At 55.2% G+C, this 18,448-nt stretch overlaps 10 protein-coding genes across 10 annotated transcripts; 5 read left to right on the top strand and 5 right to left on the bottom strand.

Annotated features, from left to right (window-relative positions):
- Positions 1 to 296: 296 nt before the first annotated feature.
- Positions 297 to 2,286, bottom strand: N656DRAFT_781710 (uncharacterized protein). The gene has a single exon (XM_064815635.1). The coding sequence runs from the start codon at positions 1,936 to 1,938 to the stop codon at positions 442 to 444; it is 1,497 nt and encodes a 498-aa protein (XP_064668071.1). The 5' UTR covers positions 1,939 to 2,286; the 3' UTR covers positions 297 to 441.
- A 129-nt stretch (positions 2,287 to 2,415) lies between these two features.
- Positions 2,416 to 3,765, top strand: N656DRAFT_781709 (uncharacterized protein). The gene has a single exon (XM_064815634.1). It carries the CDS (start codon positions 2,699 to 2,701, stop codon positions 3,398 to 3,400), a length of 702 nt encoding a protein of 233 aa, XP_064668070.1. The 5' UTR covers positions 2,416 to 2,698; the 3' UTR covers positions 3,401 to 3,765.
- An 11-nt stretch (positions 3,766 to 3,776) lies between these two features.
- Positions 3,777 to 5,480, bottom strand: N656DRAFT_208934 (uncharacterized protein). Its single transcript, XM_064808898.1, has one exon. The coding sequence runs from the start codon at positions 5,271 to 5,273 to the stop codon at positions 3,876 to 3,878; it is 1,398 nt and encodes a 465-aa protein (XP_064668069.1). The 5' UTR covers positions 5,274 to 5,480; the 3' UTR covers positions 3,777 to 3,875.
- Positions 5,481 to 7,579: 2,099 nt separating this feature from the next.
- Positions 7,580 to 8,496, top strand: N656DRAFT_781707 (uncharacterized protein). Its single transcript, XM_064815633.1, has one exon. The coding sequence runs from the start codon at positions 7,807 to 7,809 to the stop codon at positions 7,999 to 8,001; it is 195 nt and encodes a 64-aa protein (XP_064668068.1). The 5' UTR covers positions 7,580 to 7,806; the 3' UTR covers positions 8,002 to 8,496.
- A 94-nt stretch (positions 8,497 to 8,590) lies between these two features.
- On the bottom strand, positions 8,591 to 9,871 carry N656DRAFT_791074 (uncharacterized protein; the record flags this gene model as incomplete). The annotated part of the gene is made up of 1 exon (XM_064816937.1): positions 8,591 to 9,871. The coding sequence occupies one exon, from the start codon at positions 9,869 to 9,871 to the stop codon at positions 8,591 to 8,593; it is 1,281 nt and encodes a 426-aa protein (XP_064668067.1).
- A 1,728-nt stretch (positions 9,872 to 11,599) lies between these two features.
- N656DRAFT_781703 (nucleoside hydrolase) lies at positions 11,600 to 12,899 on the top strand. Its single transcript, XM_064815632.1, has one exon. It carries the CDS (start codon positions 11,804 to 11,806, stop codon positions 12,815 to 12,817), a length of 1,014 nt encoding a protein of 337 aa, XP_064668066.1. The 5' UTR covers positions 11,600 to 11,803; the 3' UTR covers positions 12,818 to 12,899.
- A 255-nt stretch (positions 12,900 to 13,154) lies between these two features.
- On the bottom strand, positions 13,155 to 13,642 carry N656DRAFT_800009 (Sm-like ribonucleoprotein; the record flags this gene model as incomplete). Its single annotated transcript, XM_064817954.1, has 3 exons — positions 13,155 to 13,346; positions 13,439 to 13,515; positions 13,618 to 13,642. 3 exons carry the CDS (start codon positions 13,640 to 13,642, stop codon positions 13,155 to 13,157), a joined length of 294 nt encoding a protein of 97 aa, XP_064668065.1.
- Positions 13,643 to 14,210: 568 nt separating this feature from the next.
- On the top strand, positions 14,211 to 14,656 carry N656DRAFT_208132 (uncharacterized protein). The gene has a single exon (XM_064808896.1). It carries the CDS (start codon positions 14,375 to 14,377, stop codon positions 14,603 to 14,605), a length of 231 nt encoding a protein of 76 aa, XP_064668064.1. The 5' UTR covers positions 14,211 to 14,374; the 3' UTR covers positions 14,606 to 14,656.
- A 1,904-nt stretch (positions 14,657 to 16,560) lies between these two features.
- On the top strand, positions 16,561 to 17,593 carry N656DRAFT_800008 (Phosphoenolpyruvate/pyruvate domain-containing protein; the record flags this gene model as incomplete). The annotated part of the gene is made up of 4 exons (XM_064817953.1): positions 16,561 to 16,735; positions 16,834 to 16,926; positions 16,986 to 17,011; positions 17,066 to 17,593. The coding sequence occupies 4 exons, from the start codon at positions 16,561 to 16,563 to the stop codon at positions 17,591 to 17,593; spliced, it is 822 nt and encodes a 273-aa protein (XP_064668063.1).
- Positions 17,594 to 17,841: 248 nt separating this feature from the next.
- N656DRAFT_713756 (uncharacterized protein) lies at positions 17,842 to 18,239 on the bottom strand (the record flags this gene model as incomplete). The annotated part of the gene is made up of 2 exons (XM_064811919.1): positions 17,842 to 17,967; positions 18,045 to 18,239. 2 exons carry the CDS (start codon positions 18,237 to 18,239, stop codon positions 17,842 to 17,844), a joined length of 321 nt encoding a protein of 106 aa, XP_064668062.1.
- Positions 18,240 to 18,448: the final 209 nt, after the last annotated feature.

Below are 18,448 nucleotides of genomic sequence, written 5' to 3'. Positions count from 1 at the left end.
CAAGGACTCTGCACGACTCGAGCAGTGCCAAGAGCCAAGAGCCATCCAGCTGCGTTTGGCGCTCGTCATTTCCAGGGCAACGCAAGGATTTGCCAAGGGCCAAGCTAACGACAACCGGCTAGCCGGCACCGTAGTGGAATCGTCCAACGGCTCCCTAACCGCTCACTCTACCCAACAACCAACATCTCCAGCAAGGATACGGAGTACATACGGATACATCGTACATGCAGGTCAATAAGGAAAGCTGGTAACCAACAGCCCGGCAGAAACAGACAGATAAACAGAGTACAATGAGTACACAGTATTCACATAAACTGTTATAGCGTAGTTTACCATGAGACAGCGTATTGTATTTGTACATGCAATAACCCCATATCTACATTACACCTTCACTTGCTTTATACGGTACCTTATCCAAGAAGTCAGTGGCCCGGCTAGGCCCTATTCCTTTGCTACCGGCAGCGCTCGCGCAATGCCGTCCCCTTGGGCCGACTTCTCCTGAAGCTTCCGTTGAGCTTCCCTCTTCATCTCCAGCAGATGGGCAGCAGCAATTCCGACGCTGAGCCCCACCAGATGCGCCGTAACGTCTGTCAGAACCGTCTTCTTAGAGAAAAGCATAGGCAACTGCAAGGCCACCGCGAGCGCCAAGAGAGTAATTCCATGGAATCCCTCGCTAGGGGGCGGAGGGAGGCCAAGTATCTTGAAAGTGTCGAGCCGGTGCATCCAGAGATAGGCACCCATGACTCCATACACGCCTCCTGACGCGCCCAGCGTCGTGGTGCCCAAACGCTTCGTGAGGACTGCCCACGTCAGCGTTCCCACGGACCCAATCATGCCAGAGCTGACATACGTCGCGAGGAAGGTGCCCCTTCCAGCGTCGTCATAAAGGCGTGTCCCGAGAATCCACAAAAATATCATGTTGGGCACGAGATGGCGAAGGTACTGGTGCGAGAAAAGGGACGACAGCACCGTTGGCGCCCTTGGGACCGCAACGTCGACCAGGAAGTACCGGTTCAGAAAGGGCCAGATCGGAGGAATCTTCCACAGAAACCAGCCCACAACATTGAGCAGGATCAGGCTGCCAACCGTGGCGGCCGCCGGGGGCACGCCGGGGAACAACCGCTCTGTTGGCTTGAGCGGCTGGTAGAACTCGGAATACGCAACCAGAGCACCGCTCAAGACCAGAGCGAAGACAGCCGACGGCAGGATGCGCTTCCACGCCGGCATCTTAGGCGGCTCCTTTAGGTCGCTTGTGGCCTTGGCTATATACTCCTGCATCGCAGGCGTAGGTTCGGGTAGTCTGATTTTGCCGATCATCCTCTGCGGCTGCCCGTCTATTGTCTGCAGAGGCCCCGGCCTGGCCCGTCTCTCCTCCTCTTCCCGCTTCCGCCTTTCCTCCTCCTGTTGCTTGCGCTTGGCTTCCCACTTAGCCTGGTTCTTGGCACGGATCGCGTCGAACTGGCTCTCCCCGTATAAGCTCTTTTTGTCCTTGGGGTCCAAGTCCTTGTAAAGCTTCAGCCTAGTAGTGTAGCCCGGATCGGAACTCGCTCCGGCCTCCTCCGCGCCAACATTCTCCAGAGCAGCCAGTTCGTCCTCAGCCCGGAGGCCAGCGTTTACAACCTCGTCGACAGGTACATGCTTTCGAAGATAGTCAAGGGCAATCGCCTGCTGCTTTTTCGAGAAGTGAGCTGTGTTGATCTGCAGGTTCGGGTCCTCGAGTGTGCCGGCCACGCGCCGGCCGTGGAGAATGCGCAGCAGTTGGTTCGCAGCAACAGTGCTCATCGAGGGGCCAAACAAGGTAATCACCTCGCGCGCCTCCATGTCACGTCTGGCGAACGGTAGCCCGTCACGGTCTGTATAGGTCGGTGGTATGTCGACGTAATGGGTGATGACGCGGTGTCCGCTGAATATGGTCCGGATGCCGGGGTATTGCAGCATGAATGGTGTACGACTGTACAATACGAGGGCGCGGAAAGCTTTAACCGCATCTTGTCCATACTTTTGTGGTGGCCGCCATGGTTGCCAAGTTGTGGAGGACCGGGACGACAGACATCGGGCCGGCGGCAGCGAAGCCAGCGATAGTCCAAAGCTGCTCCTCGATAGTTGCCTGGCGGCAATCTGGACGCTGGGTCGAAAGGCATTGACGCCCAGGCCGCAGCAGCTCATTGTTCCAAATCCGGCGGCTGCAGTCGCGCGCCGCGGCGCAAACTGTCCATCAACTGGGGGAGTGACACTGGGGATAGGCGTGGGCGAAACAAGTGAGTGGTGGTCTGGCGAGCCGGAACGTGCTGCAGAGAAATTTCCAGGAGGACCCGGCAGGCTGGTCGCCCGGCAGGCCTGTCTCTTGGCACCGTGATTTGGACCCACAGCGGGGCAGTTGCACATGGGTCGCTGGTCCCCGCATTTGAAGCTCAGGTTGCAATTGTGACAACAGGCAGCTTTCGAGATTCATCAGCGAAATATTACAAGAGGGATCCTGTCGATCAGAGATATTGAAGCGCCAACCATCCTTCCGATCTTGCACATCTGCCCGAACAACAAAATTCTGTGCTAGGCGTCCCGTTCAATCCAATTCAACAGCTACATACCATTTGCCGTCCGATCTGCGCAGAACGGTCCTCCACACAGTTGAGTACATGACGACCTACAGAGCAACCGCCTGAGGACAACAAGATCATCACCAAACCCAAAAAAAACAATGTCGGCCGACGCCCGTCCCATAACCCCCGCCGCCTTCGCAGCAGCACTCAAAGACCTGCCGCTCTCAAGCCTGCGCCTCAAGGTGGCCGAGCTGCGCAACAGCATCGCCCACCTGGACTACTCCAACGAGCAGTTGCGGCCGTTTGCCGACGGGACCGCGACCGCCGTCTCCCCATCCACTTCCCAGCCTCAACCCCAGCCGTCACAATCACAGTCACAGTCATCACAACATCAACAAGGAGACCAGGACTGCATCGACGCGATCCGGGAGAACGAGGAGGTCATTGAGCGGATGCAAGAGCGCATCCGGCTGGTGCGCGCCGAGGTTGAGGAGCGGGGGTTCAGCTGGGCCGAGTTTCAGAGCGAGGAGGAGCGCAAGGCGGAGGAGGAGGCTAAGGGAGAAGGTGAAACAGGCAGAGGTGACGGGGAGGCGGAGTGGTTGGTTAATGGAAATGGGAGTAGTACGGCGGTGAATGGTGTTGGGGCCGACGGGCCGACGACGACGAGGCACGCTGCATGGAGCGACGGGACGTTTCAAACCGGCAGTATACGGGACGGCGTAGTGCACATGGACAGCGGGGAAAGGCGCGTCGGGGGATCGCTTACGGACGAAGAACTGAGGAGGAGGATGGAGGAGCAATTGAGGGATCTTGGAGGGGACGGTGAAGATGAGGATAGGGAGGGCGGGTTGCACCTGTGAGGTGCTGGGTACGTATCGCAGGGGGCCGAGTAGTTCCTGACATACGAGCGTTGTGGTCATTCATGTGGTCATTTCACACTGCGATACCCGCTCGTGGTCGAAGACTCGGAAATTATGTCGTCTATTCTCCACAACTATGATTGTAAGAGTCAAAGGACAATATGCCTCCCAGGTTTGGGCGATGATGCATCCCAGGGCAAGAAGATACAAGGGAAGAAGAACAAAAAAGGACAGAGGAAAAGTGCCATGACTCCTCGATGAAGCCTCCCAATGCATTTTGTTACACAATCTCAGCCTGTCCTAACGCCACTGCACCATTGTCCGACCAACTCCCACACTTACGCTAGAATGCTTCAAGCCGTTATGCGCGATGCTACCTATACCAGCCCGACTTTGCAACAGACAAAAGAGTAACAAATTTTCAAGTGGAAAAGGAAAAGAACGGCCGACAAGGCTCCAGAATTCTGCCGCGGTGCTAGGCTTGTATCGCCACGTGAGGTTGAGCAGGCGACAAAGCAGGTTCAACCTTCAGTTTCGTCAAGTCTGGTTCTGACTTTGCGTTGGTGATTTGTTGGAGCGGGGACATCGCCACGCCCTTCTCTGTGCTCACAGCCGTTTCTTTATCGTCAGATCCGGAGCTCATAATGGTAGGCAACCTCGGCTTCTGCGCCGCATGGGTCGGCAGGGAGCTGTGACTAAGAGCCTCAAGGCGTTTTGGCGCGTAGTCGTCTTCGTCTTCAGAATCAGATCCCACATTAGCGGGAGCAACAGCCGCGTGGCTCAGTCGTTTCCTTCTGTAGCCACCAAATTTCTCGTCTGATGAGTCCTCCGACTCTGTGAAGCTGTTGGTTCTTGCAGTACGGCGGCTTTTCGTCCTCGCTATTGACGAAGCTCTGGCCACGCGGGATCTTGTCCTAGCCAGAGACGTCGATGACCGGAACTCGCCGTCGAACGGGTTCTCGCCCTTTCGGATCCTGGCCTCAAAGGCCTTCTCGCCCACCATTCTCCCTAGCGAACTTCCATCGTAGGTGCTGACTGTCCTCCTCGAACCGACGCTCATCATGCTGCTGCTCCTACTTACGGGCACCTTGCCGTCCATGACCTTGGCCGGAGGCGGAGGCTGCAGCATCCAACGAAGCGCCTCCTTGTTTGCGGGCTTACTACTGACGACGGGCGGGTGGTATTCGTTGACTGGAGGGTTTCTGGGTGCAAAGTAGAAGTTGTACCGGTCCTCTTCCGTTACTTGTTTCTCAATTCCGAGCTTCGACTCGACGTAACGACCAGCGCTTGTGCCGGCATGCTTGATGGCGTCCATGAGTTTGTGACCTGTCCACGACGACTCATAGCCCCACAGCTCCTCATCCTCGCGTTGATACCGTTTGAGATTCCAGTCGCCGGCTGTTGATACTGAGGGGTTCTTGGTGAGTGCCGGGCCCATGTGATCCTCCTCCACCACAGTCGGAGCACTTCCGAGCCCTGCTGGACTGGCTGGGCAGGTCGAAGGCCTTGGACTGGCTATGGAGCCCATCTCAGAAACCGAAACAACAACGCTACTGCCGGTGCCAATACTCGGACGGCCGTCCCGACTCGCAGCTGTCAGTCGCCGTTGGCTCAGACTCTTACTAACCCGGTCCCCACCCTTGCCTTTCCTCGGCAAACTCGGCCCCATCCTGATTTCCTCATCCCAATAGGGGTTGGTGTTGTAAGGTTCTGGGTGCCGGTATAAGTGCGGCTGTTCCATAACGATACGCTCCTTCACGGCCCTCTCCTTCTTGGCATGCTGCCGGCTCCTGTGGTGGGCCTGTATCTTGGTGCATGGTGTGCAGGCGAGAAAGTAAAAGAGAGCGGATTGAAGAGCGGCAAAGTAGGACATTCTAACCGGCCCTCGTCGCCGGCCCTCCTCCTAGTTAGACAACGGCGCTCGTGCAGCTGCTCGTCTATGCAAGAAGCATTCGCCAGTCAGTGATCCCAAGGAAGAGATGCGGTCGATTCGGATGAAGGGAGTGTGCTTGTCAACGGGACACGGCTGTGGGAGGTGCTCGAAAGGACAGTGTGAACCCAGATGCCAACGCGGCCGGCTGTTACACAGTCAAGGGGTACCGAGGGGTAACCAAATAACAATGACATGCGGATCAGTTGCGGTGTCTGTCTGGGCAGGTGGCCTTGCGGGGAAAGCGAACGTGCTCGAGCATTCGGGTACTGGGACGCCTTGTTAAAGAGTTGTGTCCAGGCTTCACTTGTCTTCAAATCTCCGCTGTGCATGCAGGCGCAGGCAGGTCTATGAGTTCAGCGCAGCTGGCGAGCGAATTGGTTGCGCGGCTCGACTGGGGATGGGGGATGATAGAGCGACACGGCGGAAGCTTGAAGACGGTTGACGCGAAACGACGGAAGACCCGGGACGTTGCCAGATCCGTTCGTCAAAGGTGTTAGGCCAGGCAATTCGCGAATTTGGAAGAGGAATGGTATGTGGTTGGCACTGAAAGGAATGCTTGGGCAAAGAGACAGGAAAAGGAGGGCTAAGAATTCAAGTAAAAGCTACCTTTGGCGATTCAAGCCAACGAGAAAATGTAAATGCCACTGGGCGTCGAGGTAACCGGCAACGAGGGGAAGGAGGCAAGGAGATTGATCCATAGATACTCCATACACTCCCCTGAACCACTAGACCAGGGGCTGTGATGGAGGTAGCAGGGGTGCAACAATTGGGAAACATGGTGAGCAGCACACTGATGAGCACAGACGTGGACTCGTGGGGGAAAGGGCGCAGTGAATTTCATTTTCAGCCCCCGGGCCGGTTTCTCCCAATCCAAGTCTAACCCTGATTACTTACGACTCTGTGGCTCGTGGCAACGCCTCTCTCCAGTGCCATGTGAGGCTGCAATTGTGCGGCTACTCAACCGTAAGGTACCCGAACGAGGCGCTGTTCTTCAAGTTGTTCATACGGAAGTCGACGTGAGTGTCCTGAGACTGCAACTCTCTTCCAGGTCGCTCCCAACTTCCAATCTGGGAAGGAGGAGTTGTAAGGGGCGCTTTCAAGTACTTACGTACCTACACCAAGCCCTGCGATCTGGCCCAATGTCCCGGTTGCGTTCAGTCCATGTGCTGCAGGTGTTTCCAGTTACGGGAGGGCGGGGTTCCGGAGCGATGTTGAACATTATTCGCCTTCAAGCTTCCAGTCCGGCGGGTGCATGGAGTGTATGTATACTTACATGCAGTATTGTATTGTCAACCCGCGATGCCTGATTTTGCGGTTCCTGGGCGGTATGACCCGTCCCTTTGTAATCAGGGATTGTACCTTAGTCCCTCGAACATCATCAGGTCCTAGACAAAGGGTATATAGATCGAATCTACGAAGTACTGAGTCCGTGACCACCCCGTCTCGATCTCCCCGCAGGAACAAAAACAAAGGACGAGTTGGGCCCGACGTTCCACGAGTTCAATTGCTGCAAGATGGGAGGTATAGTACGGTCCAGGTACGCAACACCTAATGGCAGTTCGCGAGGTCCTCTTGCCTCAGATCGACTTGGCTAAATCGACAGTGTTCCCTGGCTAAATCGACTGTATCACGGACGACCTACACCTCAGGACTATATACGCAGGCCGGGGCAGGTCACCGCCAACAATTTTTTGCAGCAGCCTACATCAACAATCCTGAATTGAATCATTGTAAGACGGTCAATGGAACTAGTGTATTCCAGTGCCTAGCGAAGCGAGCGAGCCCTAGGCTGAATCGCTTAAAAATGCAACAAGATTTGAACGTGCGTGGAAACAATACTGCCCAGCTAGACCGCCCGCCCCAGCCCGGCCTAGCCATCCCTAAGATCCGGGCTTGCCTACCTACTACGCCCACGCCCGCCCTGCCCACCGCACCCACCCTGCGTAGTTGGTTGCCACTACTATATATCAAGCCCTGTGCAGTCTGCTCGTGGATAGTGTAGTGATATTGGCTGTAGATTGGTTGTTGGTGTTAAGTTTGCACTTGTGCTTGCGGCCATGCCTGTAGTTCAGCCTGCGGCTACGGGTTAGGGTTATGGCATGGGTGGGTCGGGCAGGTGGTCCGTGACACCGTCGATTTAGCCAGGGACACCGTCGATTTAGCTGGGTCGCCTCAGATAAACGGCACCCACCACCAAATCCTCACACCGTTTGCCCCGCTTAGAGCAAACGGCGGCTCGGACCCTGGAAGATGACCCGTCCCTTGCTGCCACGTTTCGCCCTGGACAGCACCAGCCCCAGTGGCAGTGCCCTCTTGATTTTCCAGGAAGTTAAAGGCCCAGAAAGTCAACATTTAAAGCGGGCATTCCGGCGTACGAAGACGGACGAACTTGCAACCAGCAAGGGAGATACTGGGGTCTCTGCTCGCGGGGTCACAATGGTTATCAAGTCATCCTCCTCACTACCTTCAACGCATGGCTATAGTACCGCATGATGATCAGCAACCCACGCCTGAAACCGCAAGCCACAGCGCAAATCTCTCAGAAGCCAAGTACATGCCCTGCGATCTTCACTCTAAACCATTTGCAGTGTTCAAGGATCCCACTCCAGAACTGCACTCAAAAGTAACCCCTTTTCCAATCTCCCAGTCTTCAGCAGGAATCCACTAGACGAAAAACCTGGCAGTTCGATCGTCCCATCCGCGGAAGGTCAACATTTTCGCGGTCGCACCCCGGCTACGTTCTAATTTTGCTTTCCTTCTGCCATCCAAACGAATCTCATCGTCTCTTCTGTTCGTTGGCAGCTGGTGAGTTCAACCCGCGGTGGGAGTGAAGAGAAGAGAAAGGAAGGGGCGCAAGTCAGTCAATGTCCCGAACAACAGGAGCGGAAAGAAGACACAACAAATTTTGCCATGTATGCTGGGAACTGAGGTAGGAGAGAAAGGAAATATAACTCAAATTGCTAGACTGCTAAAGGTTCTCCGGACGGTAATGTACATACACAAAACTCCGTTGCGCTTGCACAATAAGGAAAAGTCCGGTTTTGTTATGTCAGGTGTAATAATCACAGCCAGGGATTGAACAACGCCGCCATGGGGATCAACTGGAGTTGCGTGTCCCCTAAGAGAAGTAATGAAGATCCAAGCCAGAAAAGCGGGGAAGAAAACGGAAGCTGAAGCGGGATCCTGCAGGCTCAAACGGCAGGGTGCCGCTATGGGTGCCGACCGGCGGAGCACAAGATGCACTAGACGCCTATATACTAGACATCCCACTCTGTCTCGGCCTCGGGTTCGGGCTCCTCGTTGCTCAGAGCTGCAAAGGACGACTTCTGAGTGAAGGAGGGCTTGGCCGACTTGCCGGTGTTGCCATTAGCCGGCCGGGGTGGTGCGACTGTTTGCGGTTGAACGACAGTGGGCTCCGAGTCGACCGGGCTCTCGGCCACGGGTTCCTTCTTCTTCTTGCCCGACTTCTTGGTCGTAACTGTGCTCCAAGCCTCCTCACCCCGAAGCATCTCCATCTGCTCCTCCTCTGATGGCAGGGAGGCCATCCAACTCTCGGTGTTATTCCTTGCGGTAGTGGCGCTCTTTGGGGCAGACACATCGGTGTAACTGCTGGTGTCAAACGTATCTAGCGGCTGCACGGGAACGTACTCGCCATATGTGGCGCTGCTCTCCGAGCTGGCCTTGCCGCCATTGCCCGTCCAAACAGACGGCGGTGCCTGGGCGGCCACGAAGGTGGAGCCGTCCTTGGCGGGCCGGCCCTCGGCAATACGGGCCTGTCTTCGCTGAGCCTCCATATCAATCTTTCTCTGTTTCTCGGCCTCCTCCCGGAGAGCCTTGGCAGCCTCGGCCTTCTGGCGGTTTTGACGCTGCTTCTTGGTCTCAACCTTCTCGGGTGTCTTGGCCTTCTTCTCCTTCTTCGGTTTGGCCTTGTCCGTGTCGGTAAGGCGAAGGACCGAGGGGCCCGCGGCCTTCGGCTCTAGCATGTCGCTGACGTCGCCGGCATCGACGGCCTTGAACTCGGGGGAGGGGGTTGATGACTCGTCGTCATCGGCATCAACGCCCGCGGTAGAGGATGGCGCAGAGAACTTGACCTCGTCGGCCGCATCATCGATGACCTGAGCGCGCGACTGCTTTACCGACTTCTGGCGCTTGTCGTCGCTCTTCTTGGACGCATTGAGGCTGGTGCCCTGCTTGACGCTGGCCAATTGCCGAGCGAACTCGCGGTTATCGACGCCCTCGTCGGAGCTGTAGTCGACTGATTGGGTGGGCGTCTGCGGCTTAGGTGCTCGAGCCTTTGGTTGTGCTGTCTTGGTGGCCTCCTCGACGTCCTTGTTATATGCCTCCCCCCTTTGGCGTTTGGCCTTCTCCTTTGGCTCCTTGCGGCTGTGACTGGCCTGCCTATCCTCCAGTCGGTGCCGTTGAGAAGCAGCACGTATAGCGTCGCGCCCACTTTTTTTACCCGGCAGCCCGACAACGAAGATGTAAGCGCATCCAATGACCACGGCCCAGCCGACCAAAGTGGACATGGAGGCACCCATGGTGATAGGGGAAAGAGGCCGAATCGACAAATGGGCGACAGACCCACCGATGTCGAGGAGGCAATGGGGTCAATCGCGGTCCGGCACCTGAGCGAGAGCTCAATGCGGAAATGTGAAAAAGAATGCGAGATCAGGGTGTTCTTCGATTGACTAGTGCAGTGCGGCACGGAGCCTAGCTAAAGGTGCGCCTTAGACGGTTGGCGCCGGCAAACAACCGGTCAGAAGTTTAGTTGCCCGTGCTCCTGAGTATCAAATGGGTGTTGCGGAGCAGCCGCTAGCAGAATTGACCAAGGGCAAGAAGGGTAGAAAGGGGCGATGATGGTTTTGGTGAGGATGCTCGGAGCTATTCAACACGAGCCAATGCTGCAGGTTGAAAGGTGTTCAGAAGTTCGGTTCCCTTTCTGGCTCTCCCCGTTAACGTTCGACCCGCCCAGCTCATCTAACGGAATGTTACCGGAGACAGGGGCAAGACCCCCGCAGATAGGGTCGTCCAATGTTAAGCCACACTTGGCGAGAATGCACTCACGTGACTGGTCACGAGCTCGTTTGGACGATGGTCTCACATTAATCCAATACTGATGTTAGAAGTTAGAACTGGTATAAGGAGAGACCAACTACATATCCCTGTATGACTACTCTGAATTCTTTGAATTGGGCGGTGGTGTTGTGTCTTTGCCTACCTTGTGGTGTTTGCGTGCATCAATCTCCGCTATAAGCCCCATCGGCAGGTCAACAGAATCTGACCCGCCGCAGACAACTTGAGATACAGCATATTCATCCAACGCGCTATCTTCAGGCTGGTGCGGTGTAAGTAGCAGTGTTGTTCAGTCTACGAAGTTTATGCCTTTGGTGAAAGTGTGGTAAAGAAAAAGAGACGGTTCCATCTCAATTCAAGTCCCGGAGTGGTCAGGACAGTGATATCCAGCGAGCTCCTTGCCCCGCCTGGTTATCAATGGCGATGTGCAGTCGCAAGCAAGTGACCAAGACTCGCATTTGCCTTCTTTCCTCAGGAAACACAGGACACAGGATTGGCCGCAGCTCTCTTTGCCCTGTCTTAATAAGGGACCTACATAGGCATCAAGGTGCGATTTCTCATGGGTTCAAGTTCAATTTACTGAAAGTTCACCTTGACGGTCCGGTCTCTCACCTAGATGAATCAGCTCCTTCTTCCCTTTACCCCGTCAACGGATAAGAGTAGGACTTTCCAAGCGGAACCCAAGCGCTGGGCACTGGATTGAGGGGAAAGTGTGATCCACACCGCACGTACGGAGATAAACCTCGGTGAAACAAACCACCCAGACAGATTTGTTTGCTTTCACCAGAGAGCATCTTCTGATCATAAATCGCCGTACCCCTCCATAGCCCCGCACTTTCAACCACGATGACACCAAAGAATCGCATCATTATAGACACCGACCCGGGTTTGTGCCATCTGATTATTCCTCTTCATGCTATGCTGTCTGCCGTACTAACCATGGGTTCTAAGGGGTTGACGATGTCCTGGCCCTGTTGCTGGCCCTCAGCGCCTCTCCTGAGGAGCTCGAGGTTGTCATGATCTCGGTCACATACGGAAATGTCCCGCTGCAATCGTGCGTGCAACATTTGAAATTACTTGCGAGCTTCCCCGACATCGTGTCTTCGCCCGTGTGTCTGACATGGTCCCAGATGCCTCCGTAATGCCGTGGCATTATTCCATGTGCTCGAGAAGGAGATGAGTTGGCGAGCATCTGCCGGCAAGCCCACCTACGGTGCATTCCATGCCTACAAGCCTATAGTTGCGGTCGGTGCTGAGCATGCCCTTGAGGATGCCGAGCTCGTAGCCGATTATTTCCGTAAGAGAATACCCGGTATCTTGACCTGACTGAGAAACTGACTCACTCAGACGGCTCTGATGGACTGCACGGTGTCCATGATGCTGTGAGTCCACGAACCATGCCCTCCGCTTATTTGGAGACCGTCCTAACACTTGGACTACAGCACCCTCATCTCTCCCCGGCCGATACCTGGCGCACGCTGTTTGACAAAAACGCAAGCGAATCAACCGGCTCTGTTGAACCCCCCTCATACTCACGGTACTTCACTCCGAGCAAGTTGCCCGCCCACCAGGAAATGCTTCGGATCCTGAGAGAGGAGCCAGCGGATACCGTTACCATTGTTGCCATCGGCCCCCTGACCAATGTGGCCTTGGCGGCGTCTGAGGATCCGGAGACATTCCTCCGTGTGAAGGAGCTCGTGGTAATGGGAGGTGCAGTGGAAGTCCCCGGCAACTGTAGCCCTTGCGCCGAATTCAACTGCATGGCCGACTCGGTCGCCGCTGCCAGAGTCTTCGCCTTGACCTCACCCGTCCCATCGTCAACCATGCCGCCGTCAATGCATGGCAAATCCGTCTTGCCTCCTTACCCGCCCAAGCTATCTCGGCAGCTGAAGTTGACGCTCTTCCCGCTCGACATCACCACCCCGCACGAGCTCAGAAAGAAGTTCTTCAACGAGATGATCCAGCCCCTTAAGGCGTCCGGGAGCCCGCTCGCACAATGGACTGACACCTTCATGAGCGGCACCTTCAATAAGATTGACGAGATGCTCGGAGACGGGAGCGAGCCGGGTCTGTCACTGCACGACCCGCTGTGCATTTGGTACATGCTGACACGCGACGATCCCGCGTGGAAGGCGGTACCAAAACTCGAAGACATCCGCATCGAGACATGCGGACAGTGGACAAGGGGGATGCACATCGTCGACCGGCGCCTGAGGGCGAAGCCCGGTGAGAAGGACAGCACGGTGCAGACGCACCCAGCAGACCCGATGGATGCCGTCACACTCGACGAAGTCCCCGGCGACACGATGGGCTGGCTCAGCGTGCGGAAGGGCAACAGAATCAACAGGATGGTCGCATCACCCGGCCAGGACGAATTTGCCGGCATCCTGCTGAAGAGGGTATTTGCGTAGCGTAGAGCAGATAGAGCATAGACCTGGCCGTGTTTCATTTAATCATTTGGGGTATCTCTCAGATCAATAGCATCTCTCGCAGTGTCAGCAAATGAACTTCTAAGGGGAAGTTGAGCATACCCTTTGCAGACCCATCGCCGAATGAAAACCCGCCGTCGCGTCCTCAGCGATCTCAAGACTATCCATATCACTTCCATTTCCGCATTCTAGCCGAGGCCGTGGCAGGGTACCCGCCAACCCCGACAACCAAACCACTCGGCACCTCTCACTCCATCGTCTCTTGACAGACATCCCCTTCGGAAATGTGAATGGCCCACTTCGGCTCGAGCTCGAGGAATCAATGCTTCGTGGTCCCGATGACGGCGCCCTTCACCTCGGCCCAGTTGATGCTCCGGTCAAGCGCCTCATCGACCAGCCCCACCAGGCACACATTCTCCCCGCGGATGATGTAAAGGCCCAGTGGCACCTCAGCCGAGGGCTCGCCATCGTCCGGTGAGCGGATAACTCGCTCGACTGTGTCTTTCAGGACCTGCGGGGGCGGAAGGGGGGTTTGTCCCCCATCCGTTAGTGTTCTGTACCCGTACCGGTCGGGAGTAAATCCGTAGGGAAAGGGCGGCGTACCAGGTTGGTGGTGTGGTCATGTGCCGAGAGCACGCCGACTAAGTTGCGCCCGTCGGTGGTGATGATGCAGACTCTTTCTGGATTTTGGTGCCGGGCGCAAGGCCGATTTGTTAGTCCTTGTTCATGAACGAGGTAAAGAGGAGTAACAAAACAAAGCTGGTAGTCAGGGAACATCTCACTTTCGACGTAGCTATTCAGCGACATGGTGGGCTGGTGTTGTTGTCTCGCGGGGTAGCTCCTCGAGGGCACAGGCGCGATTCACACGAGAGTACTCCTCCCACTACTAATGCTACCTAGTCGAGAGTAGTGGATGGAGCGTTAGAATGGTGTCGTCGCTGCTTGTCACTGTCTCCCTCTTGCTTGCTGCGAGGCTGACTAGCATGTGGACGTGATAGTTGGAAGCAAGCAAGTAAGCTGGGTCGCTGCTGGAGGTCTGCCTAGGCTCCCATCTCCAGAGCAGAGCAACGTGAAGCTTCGATGTGAAAGCCCCGATTGGGGGAGTGGTGGGTCTGAATGTAGTTATCGGGGGATCGAGCAAGACGGATTTATGCACCAGTCGGGTTAGCCCCTTACCCCTGAATTTGAGCTCGTACGTGTAAGTCTTCATGAGCCTGCGTACAAATGAAGAGAGTCTATACAATCTGATTTTCGCGGTCAAGCAGGTCCTAAGCAGTAATTTGAAACACAAGTTAACCCATCGAGTGTTTACTCGCTTCACTCGGTTGCTATGGTCTATCGGGGGACATCAAAGCCCACGATCACAACAACGGCAGAACCACAATGCCAACACTAGCCTCTCAGGTGCACGCATCACTGACATGCCAGCGCTGGCGATAGCCGTACTTGACATGCCTTCCCCCTAGCAGGGAGTGCAACTATGGTAAACCAAATTTGTCAGAATCAGAACTAGCATCAGTTCTGCACCCAGTATGCCGTATGCCTTCACACCTTCCTTCCAGAAGAGACCCGGGGCGAGTCTTTCCACAGGCTAAAGGTCTGAATGGCCTCATTCTTGTCAAAAACAGGAATCTTGTGCGTGGCCACGCAACGAACGTTCAATCCGTTGCCTGGCATGGGGTTGATACCTTCGAGGAATCGAGCTCCCGCCCTGACAGCTGGGTATCATATGAGCCCTCCGTTGCCTTGCGCTCTTTGCCAATCCGGTGATCCAGGTTGGCAAACAATGAAGTCACCCTAGCAGGTATCAACAAGAGGGGATATATCTGTCTGTTGTAGACAGGTGTTTGTACCGAACAGGAGCTCTCAGCTCAAAGTCGAAACCTGGAATATATAGCCAACGAAAACGGAAGGAGAATATATGACCCAAAACTTCCAACCCCCAAGAGAAAAGTATGCTTTGCCGTGAGTGAACTCTCACAAGCCTCAACTTTCACAGATGACAGAAGAACTAACTTTGCATCTGGTGGAAGAAGTGAAGGCACAATACGGATAGCTAAACGCGCAAGGTATCGATGCACCATTCCCAGGAAGGGATCATTTGCATCACCACTATTCCGCTGATGAGGAAATGCCGTCTGTCTCTCAGAGCTTTCACTGGGATCAGTGGAATTGCTCACCAACGCAGCATTGGAGGAGAAACCAAAAAGACACAGAAACGAGTGCCGCGCCCAGACGGAGAGACGTGCTGCAAAGCAACTTATCACCGGAAGATTCCATACACGCGCCAAGCAAAAAGAAACCAAGTCAGGAGAAATAGGAACTGCGGAACTTAACCGTCGCTCCGTGAAGTCCATCACTCCGATAAAGTCGGTCCGATCCAAGTAGAGGCTCGCCAGCGAAGTTGGGGCTTAGTATACCTCTTGCGGAGGCCGCCCTGCTGCCCAGAAAGGGAGGGCCGTGACCGGAGACGGGACAATACAGACGTCCAAAGCAGGAGTGCCATGTATATGTCATCTGGGCATCCCCATACCAGCTCGGCCAAAGGTAGATCTGATGGTACATGGATCGCTTGGAATGAATTCGCGATCAGGGGCGCAACTTCAGTGTGGACATGTCAGGGGCTGCTTGGCACGGCATCTAGGACATCGTGGCAGATGCGAACCATTGATGGTTAACAAGTAGGTCAACAACATGACGTAGAAGCCCATCCCGTAGCCTCCGATAGCAATCTGCACCTGCTCCTTAAGGCATACATGCGATGTTACAACTGCCCTTGTCCCGGGTCGTTTGCTGGCTGAATCCGGCTCAATGAGGCTCGGCGCAACCCTCCAGGACGAGACACCGTTGGGCAGCAGTAGCTTAAACAACCTTAATATATTAATCCCGGAATCGTGGATCTCGGCCGAACGACGCGTCTGTGCGACGATACGTGACGGCAGAATATGCCTTCCGTGTTGATGGCGTCCTGCCAGAAGCATCCGAGGACAGCTTCCCTGAAAGGGCAAAACAGAGTACACTTGGCGTGCGGACTGGATGGGGGGATGTTATCATGACGAGTAATGTAGATATCCCTTCATCATACACGCCCCGTTCTCAAATAGGAGGTTGGGCAGAAAGCTGAGATATCAAGGGCTGCGCGAAGACGGCTGAGCAATATTGTAAGCTCCCTTCCGCTCTGGGCATGCCTTGGCCGAAAGACTCTCCCGGGTCGGAGGCCATTCTTGGTCCCCGGTCCAAGCTTTCTTGGAGTTTTACACTGAGCTTGGATACCGAAGGACAAATAAATTTCAATAGAACGTAAGTTTTCGAATCTGGAGAGTATAAACTGCAAGTCTGCGGTCACCGTATGGAAGGATTACCCCCCAGAGAACGATGGGGGGTGGGGGACGGCTGGACGGGTAGCGATCGGCGCTACTCCGCAAGTGCCGGACCCCAGACTCCACAATCTTTCTTCCCACACATAGTGGGGGGTTTGTCATTTGTCCAGGTTCCTGGCAACTTCAATAGCTGGAGGTGAAGAGTCTCCAACACAAGTCTCCGTCCCGCCAGGTCTAGCCATTGGGAATTTGAGTCACTCTAGCTCCACTAGCTGACTGCTGCCTGCCATGATTCGGGCCGTGTCCTCTCTCGCTCGTCCGGTTTCTCAGAGGAATATCGCCTGTCGTAATCGCCGTCGGCTCGGTTGCACTCGCATCAGTCAGCCGCTTCGTGCAATATCCAGCATGGATGTTGGTTCCGAAATGCTGCAGTCCAACCGGCTGAAGCAGGTCTTCGCCAAGGCTCAGCGTCCCGCCATGGGTTTCTGGCAGATGTTGCCAGGAGCCAACATCTCGAGAATCCTTGCCCGATCCGGGGCGGACTGGGTCATGGTAGACTGCGAGCATGGCAATATCGACGGTAGGATACCATCCATCCCTTAAGCGCTCAACCCGGGGTCCTACTTTTGTTCCCACCATATCGCCATGCAAGCGAGCTTGTTAACGAAGCCCTTACAGACGCTGCCATGCACGATGCGGTACCCGCAATTGCAGCTTTGGGTGTTTCCCCAATTGTTAGGCTCCCAGATATCCACCCATGGATGGTGAAGAGTGAGTGCCCGGAGTGGATGCGTCGCTATAGATGACCAGAATGTACTGAATCACCGCAGGAGCCTTAGATAGCGGTGCGCACGGGGTAAGGTGGCCGTATCCATCCCATCTCTCAGATCAGCAACTAACAGACCCAAAGATTTTGGTGCCACTCATCCGGACAGTCGCAGAAGTGAGGGATGTTGTTGCCGCAGCCAAGTTTCCCCCAGACGGACGACGGGGATTCGGTTCACCCATTGCGCTGCAGAATTTTCAGCCGGGACTGAGTTTCACGGATTACCTGCAGCAAGCAAATGAGAGCCTCTTGACCATGGTGCAGATAGAAACCAGGGAGGCGCTGGAGTCGGTGGAAGAAATAGCGCCGCTTGTGGACGTCGTATTTGTTGGGCCGTTTGACCTTGGCAACAACATTGGACACCCTATCATCGACGGTAAGATGGAGCCCGAGCTGGATGAGGCAATCTCGAGGATCTTGAGGGCCACGGTGGCAGCTGGCAAGAAGTGCGGAATATACTGCACCTCAGGGGAGCAGGCCAAAAAGTACGCTGATATGGGATTCCACATGATCAGCGTCGCAACCGACTACACGACACTGGGGGCCGCGCTGATAGAAACACTAGCCGTCGCTCGGGGCGACTCCAAGAAAGCCAAGAATGATTCGTATTAGAACAAGCACTCGCCGAGGCGCGGGAGGCCTCGATGGTTGCCTTTACAAGCATTTCTTGGCCATCCGGAGTCCGCGCGTCCGGGTAGAAATGGGAAGGAAGACAGCAGTCCGATGCGAGCCTTTCCAGTCATTCGCTTCTCATAGCACAGAATTGCTTGCCCAGAGTCAGTGTCTGCACTCCAGTCCAATGTCGATGGCCAAGCAGTGGGACATTCAACGCGCTGTAGCATTGACCGGCAGATCGTAATCTAGGAGCTCTCAACGGCGTCCATCTTGGCCTCGACATCCTGAGGTGTAAAGCGATGCATCAATTTCACAGCCTTGGAAGATAGCTCTGGGTTTTCTGCCGGCCACTCGGCCTTGCTGACGTGGATCTATGCAGTGATGAATGAGTGAGAAACGGAGGACACAGCAGGCGAGTCATCACAGACGGTTGGCAGGCTAAACTCACCACAGGGACGTCAAACTCATACAGATCGCGCCAACGCTTTGCTTCGGGCTTGATAATGTCGACTTGCTCAAACGCAAATGGCCGCTTGTCCCAAACATCTGACAAAACGGATCTCGCCTGAGAGCAGAGCCCACAATTCTCGCGGGTGAAGAGTGTTATCCTGCAGGATCGGAGTAATCGACTGGTAGCACGCATGGCAGGTCGATGTCGCTGGCGGGAGGGAAAATGGCGAAATGGTGTTCGGTCGGCGTGGATGTTGAGACACGTGAACAAGTGCTGCTGTTGTTTCCAGCAGAAGCTGCTTTGTTTGGTCAGAGCTCTCGATGGCTGGCCCGATCTGCTGTGAAGCCTGAACCTCGAATTCTTACTGTACCGCTGTAGCTAGTCCCGATTAGGCACCTCTG

This window comes from Canariomyces notabilis (assembly GCF_033297395.1).
Source record: "Canariomyces notabilis strain CBS 508.74 unplaced genomic scaffold N656scaffold_19, whole genome shotgun sequence".
Taxonomy (NCBI): Eukaryota; Fungi; Ascomycota; class Sordariomycetes; order Sordariales; family Chaetomiaceae; genus Canariomyces; species Canariomyces notabilis.
This window is presented reverse-complemented; position numbering and strand designations above follow the sequence as displayed.

Excerpts from the sequence above, each read along its gene's own strand:
- N656DRAFT_781709 (XM_064815634.1), top strand. The coding sequence starts at position 2,699 with ATGTCGGCCGACGCCCGTCCCATAACCCCCGCCGCCTTCGCAGCAGCA.
- N656DRAFT_208132 (XM_064808896.1), top strand. The coding sequence starts at position 14,375 with ATGCCTTCACACCTTCCTTCCAGAAGAGACCCGGGGCGAGTCTTTCCA.
- N656DRAFT_781703 (XM_064815632.1), top strand. The coding sequence starts at position 11,804 with ATGCCCTCCGCTTATTTGGAGACCGTCCTAACACTTGGACTACAGCAC.
- N656DRAFT_781710 (XM_064815635.1), bottom strand. The coding sequence starts at position 1,938 with ATGCTGCAATACCCCGGCATCCGGACCATATTCAGCGGACACCGCGTC.
- N656DRAFT_208934 (XM_064808898.1), bottom strand. The coding sequence starts at position 5,273 with ATGTCCTACTTTGCCGCTCTTCAATCCGCTCTCTTTTACTTTCTCGCC.
- N656DRAFT_781707 (XM_064815633.1), top strand. The coding sequence starts at position 7,807 with ATGGCTATAGTACCGCATGATGATCAGCAACCCACGCCTGAAACCGCA.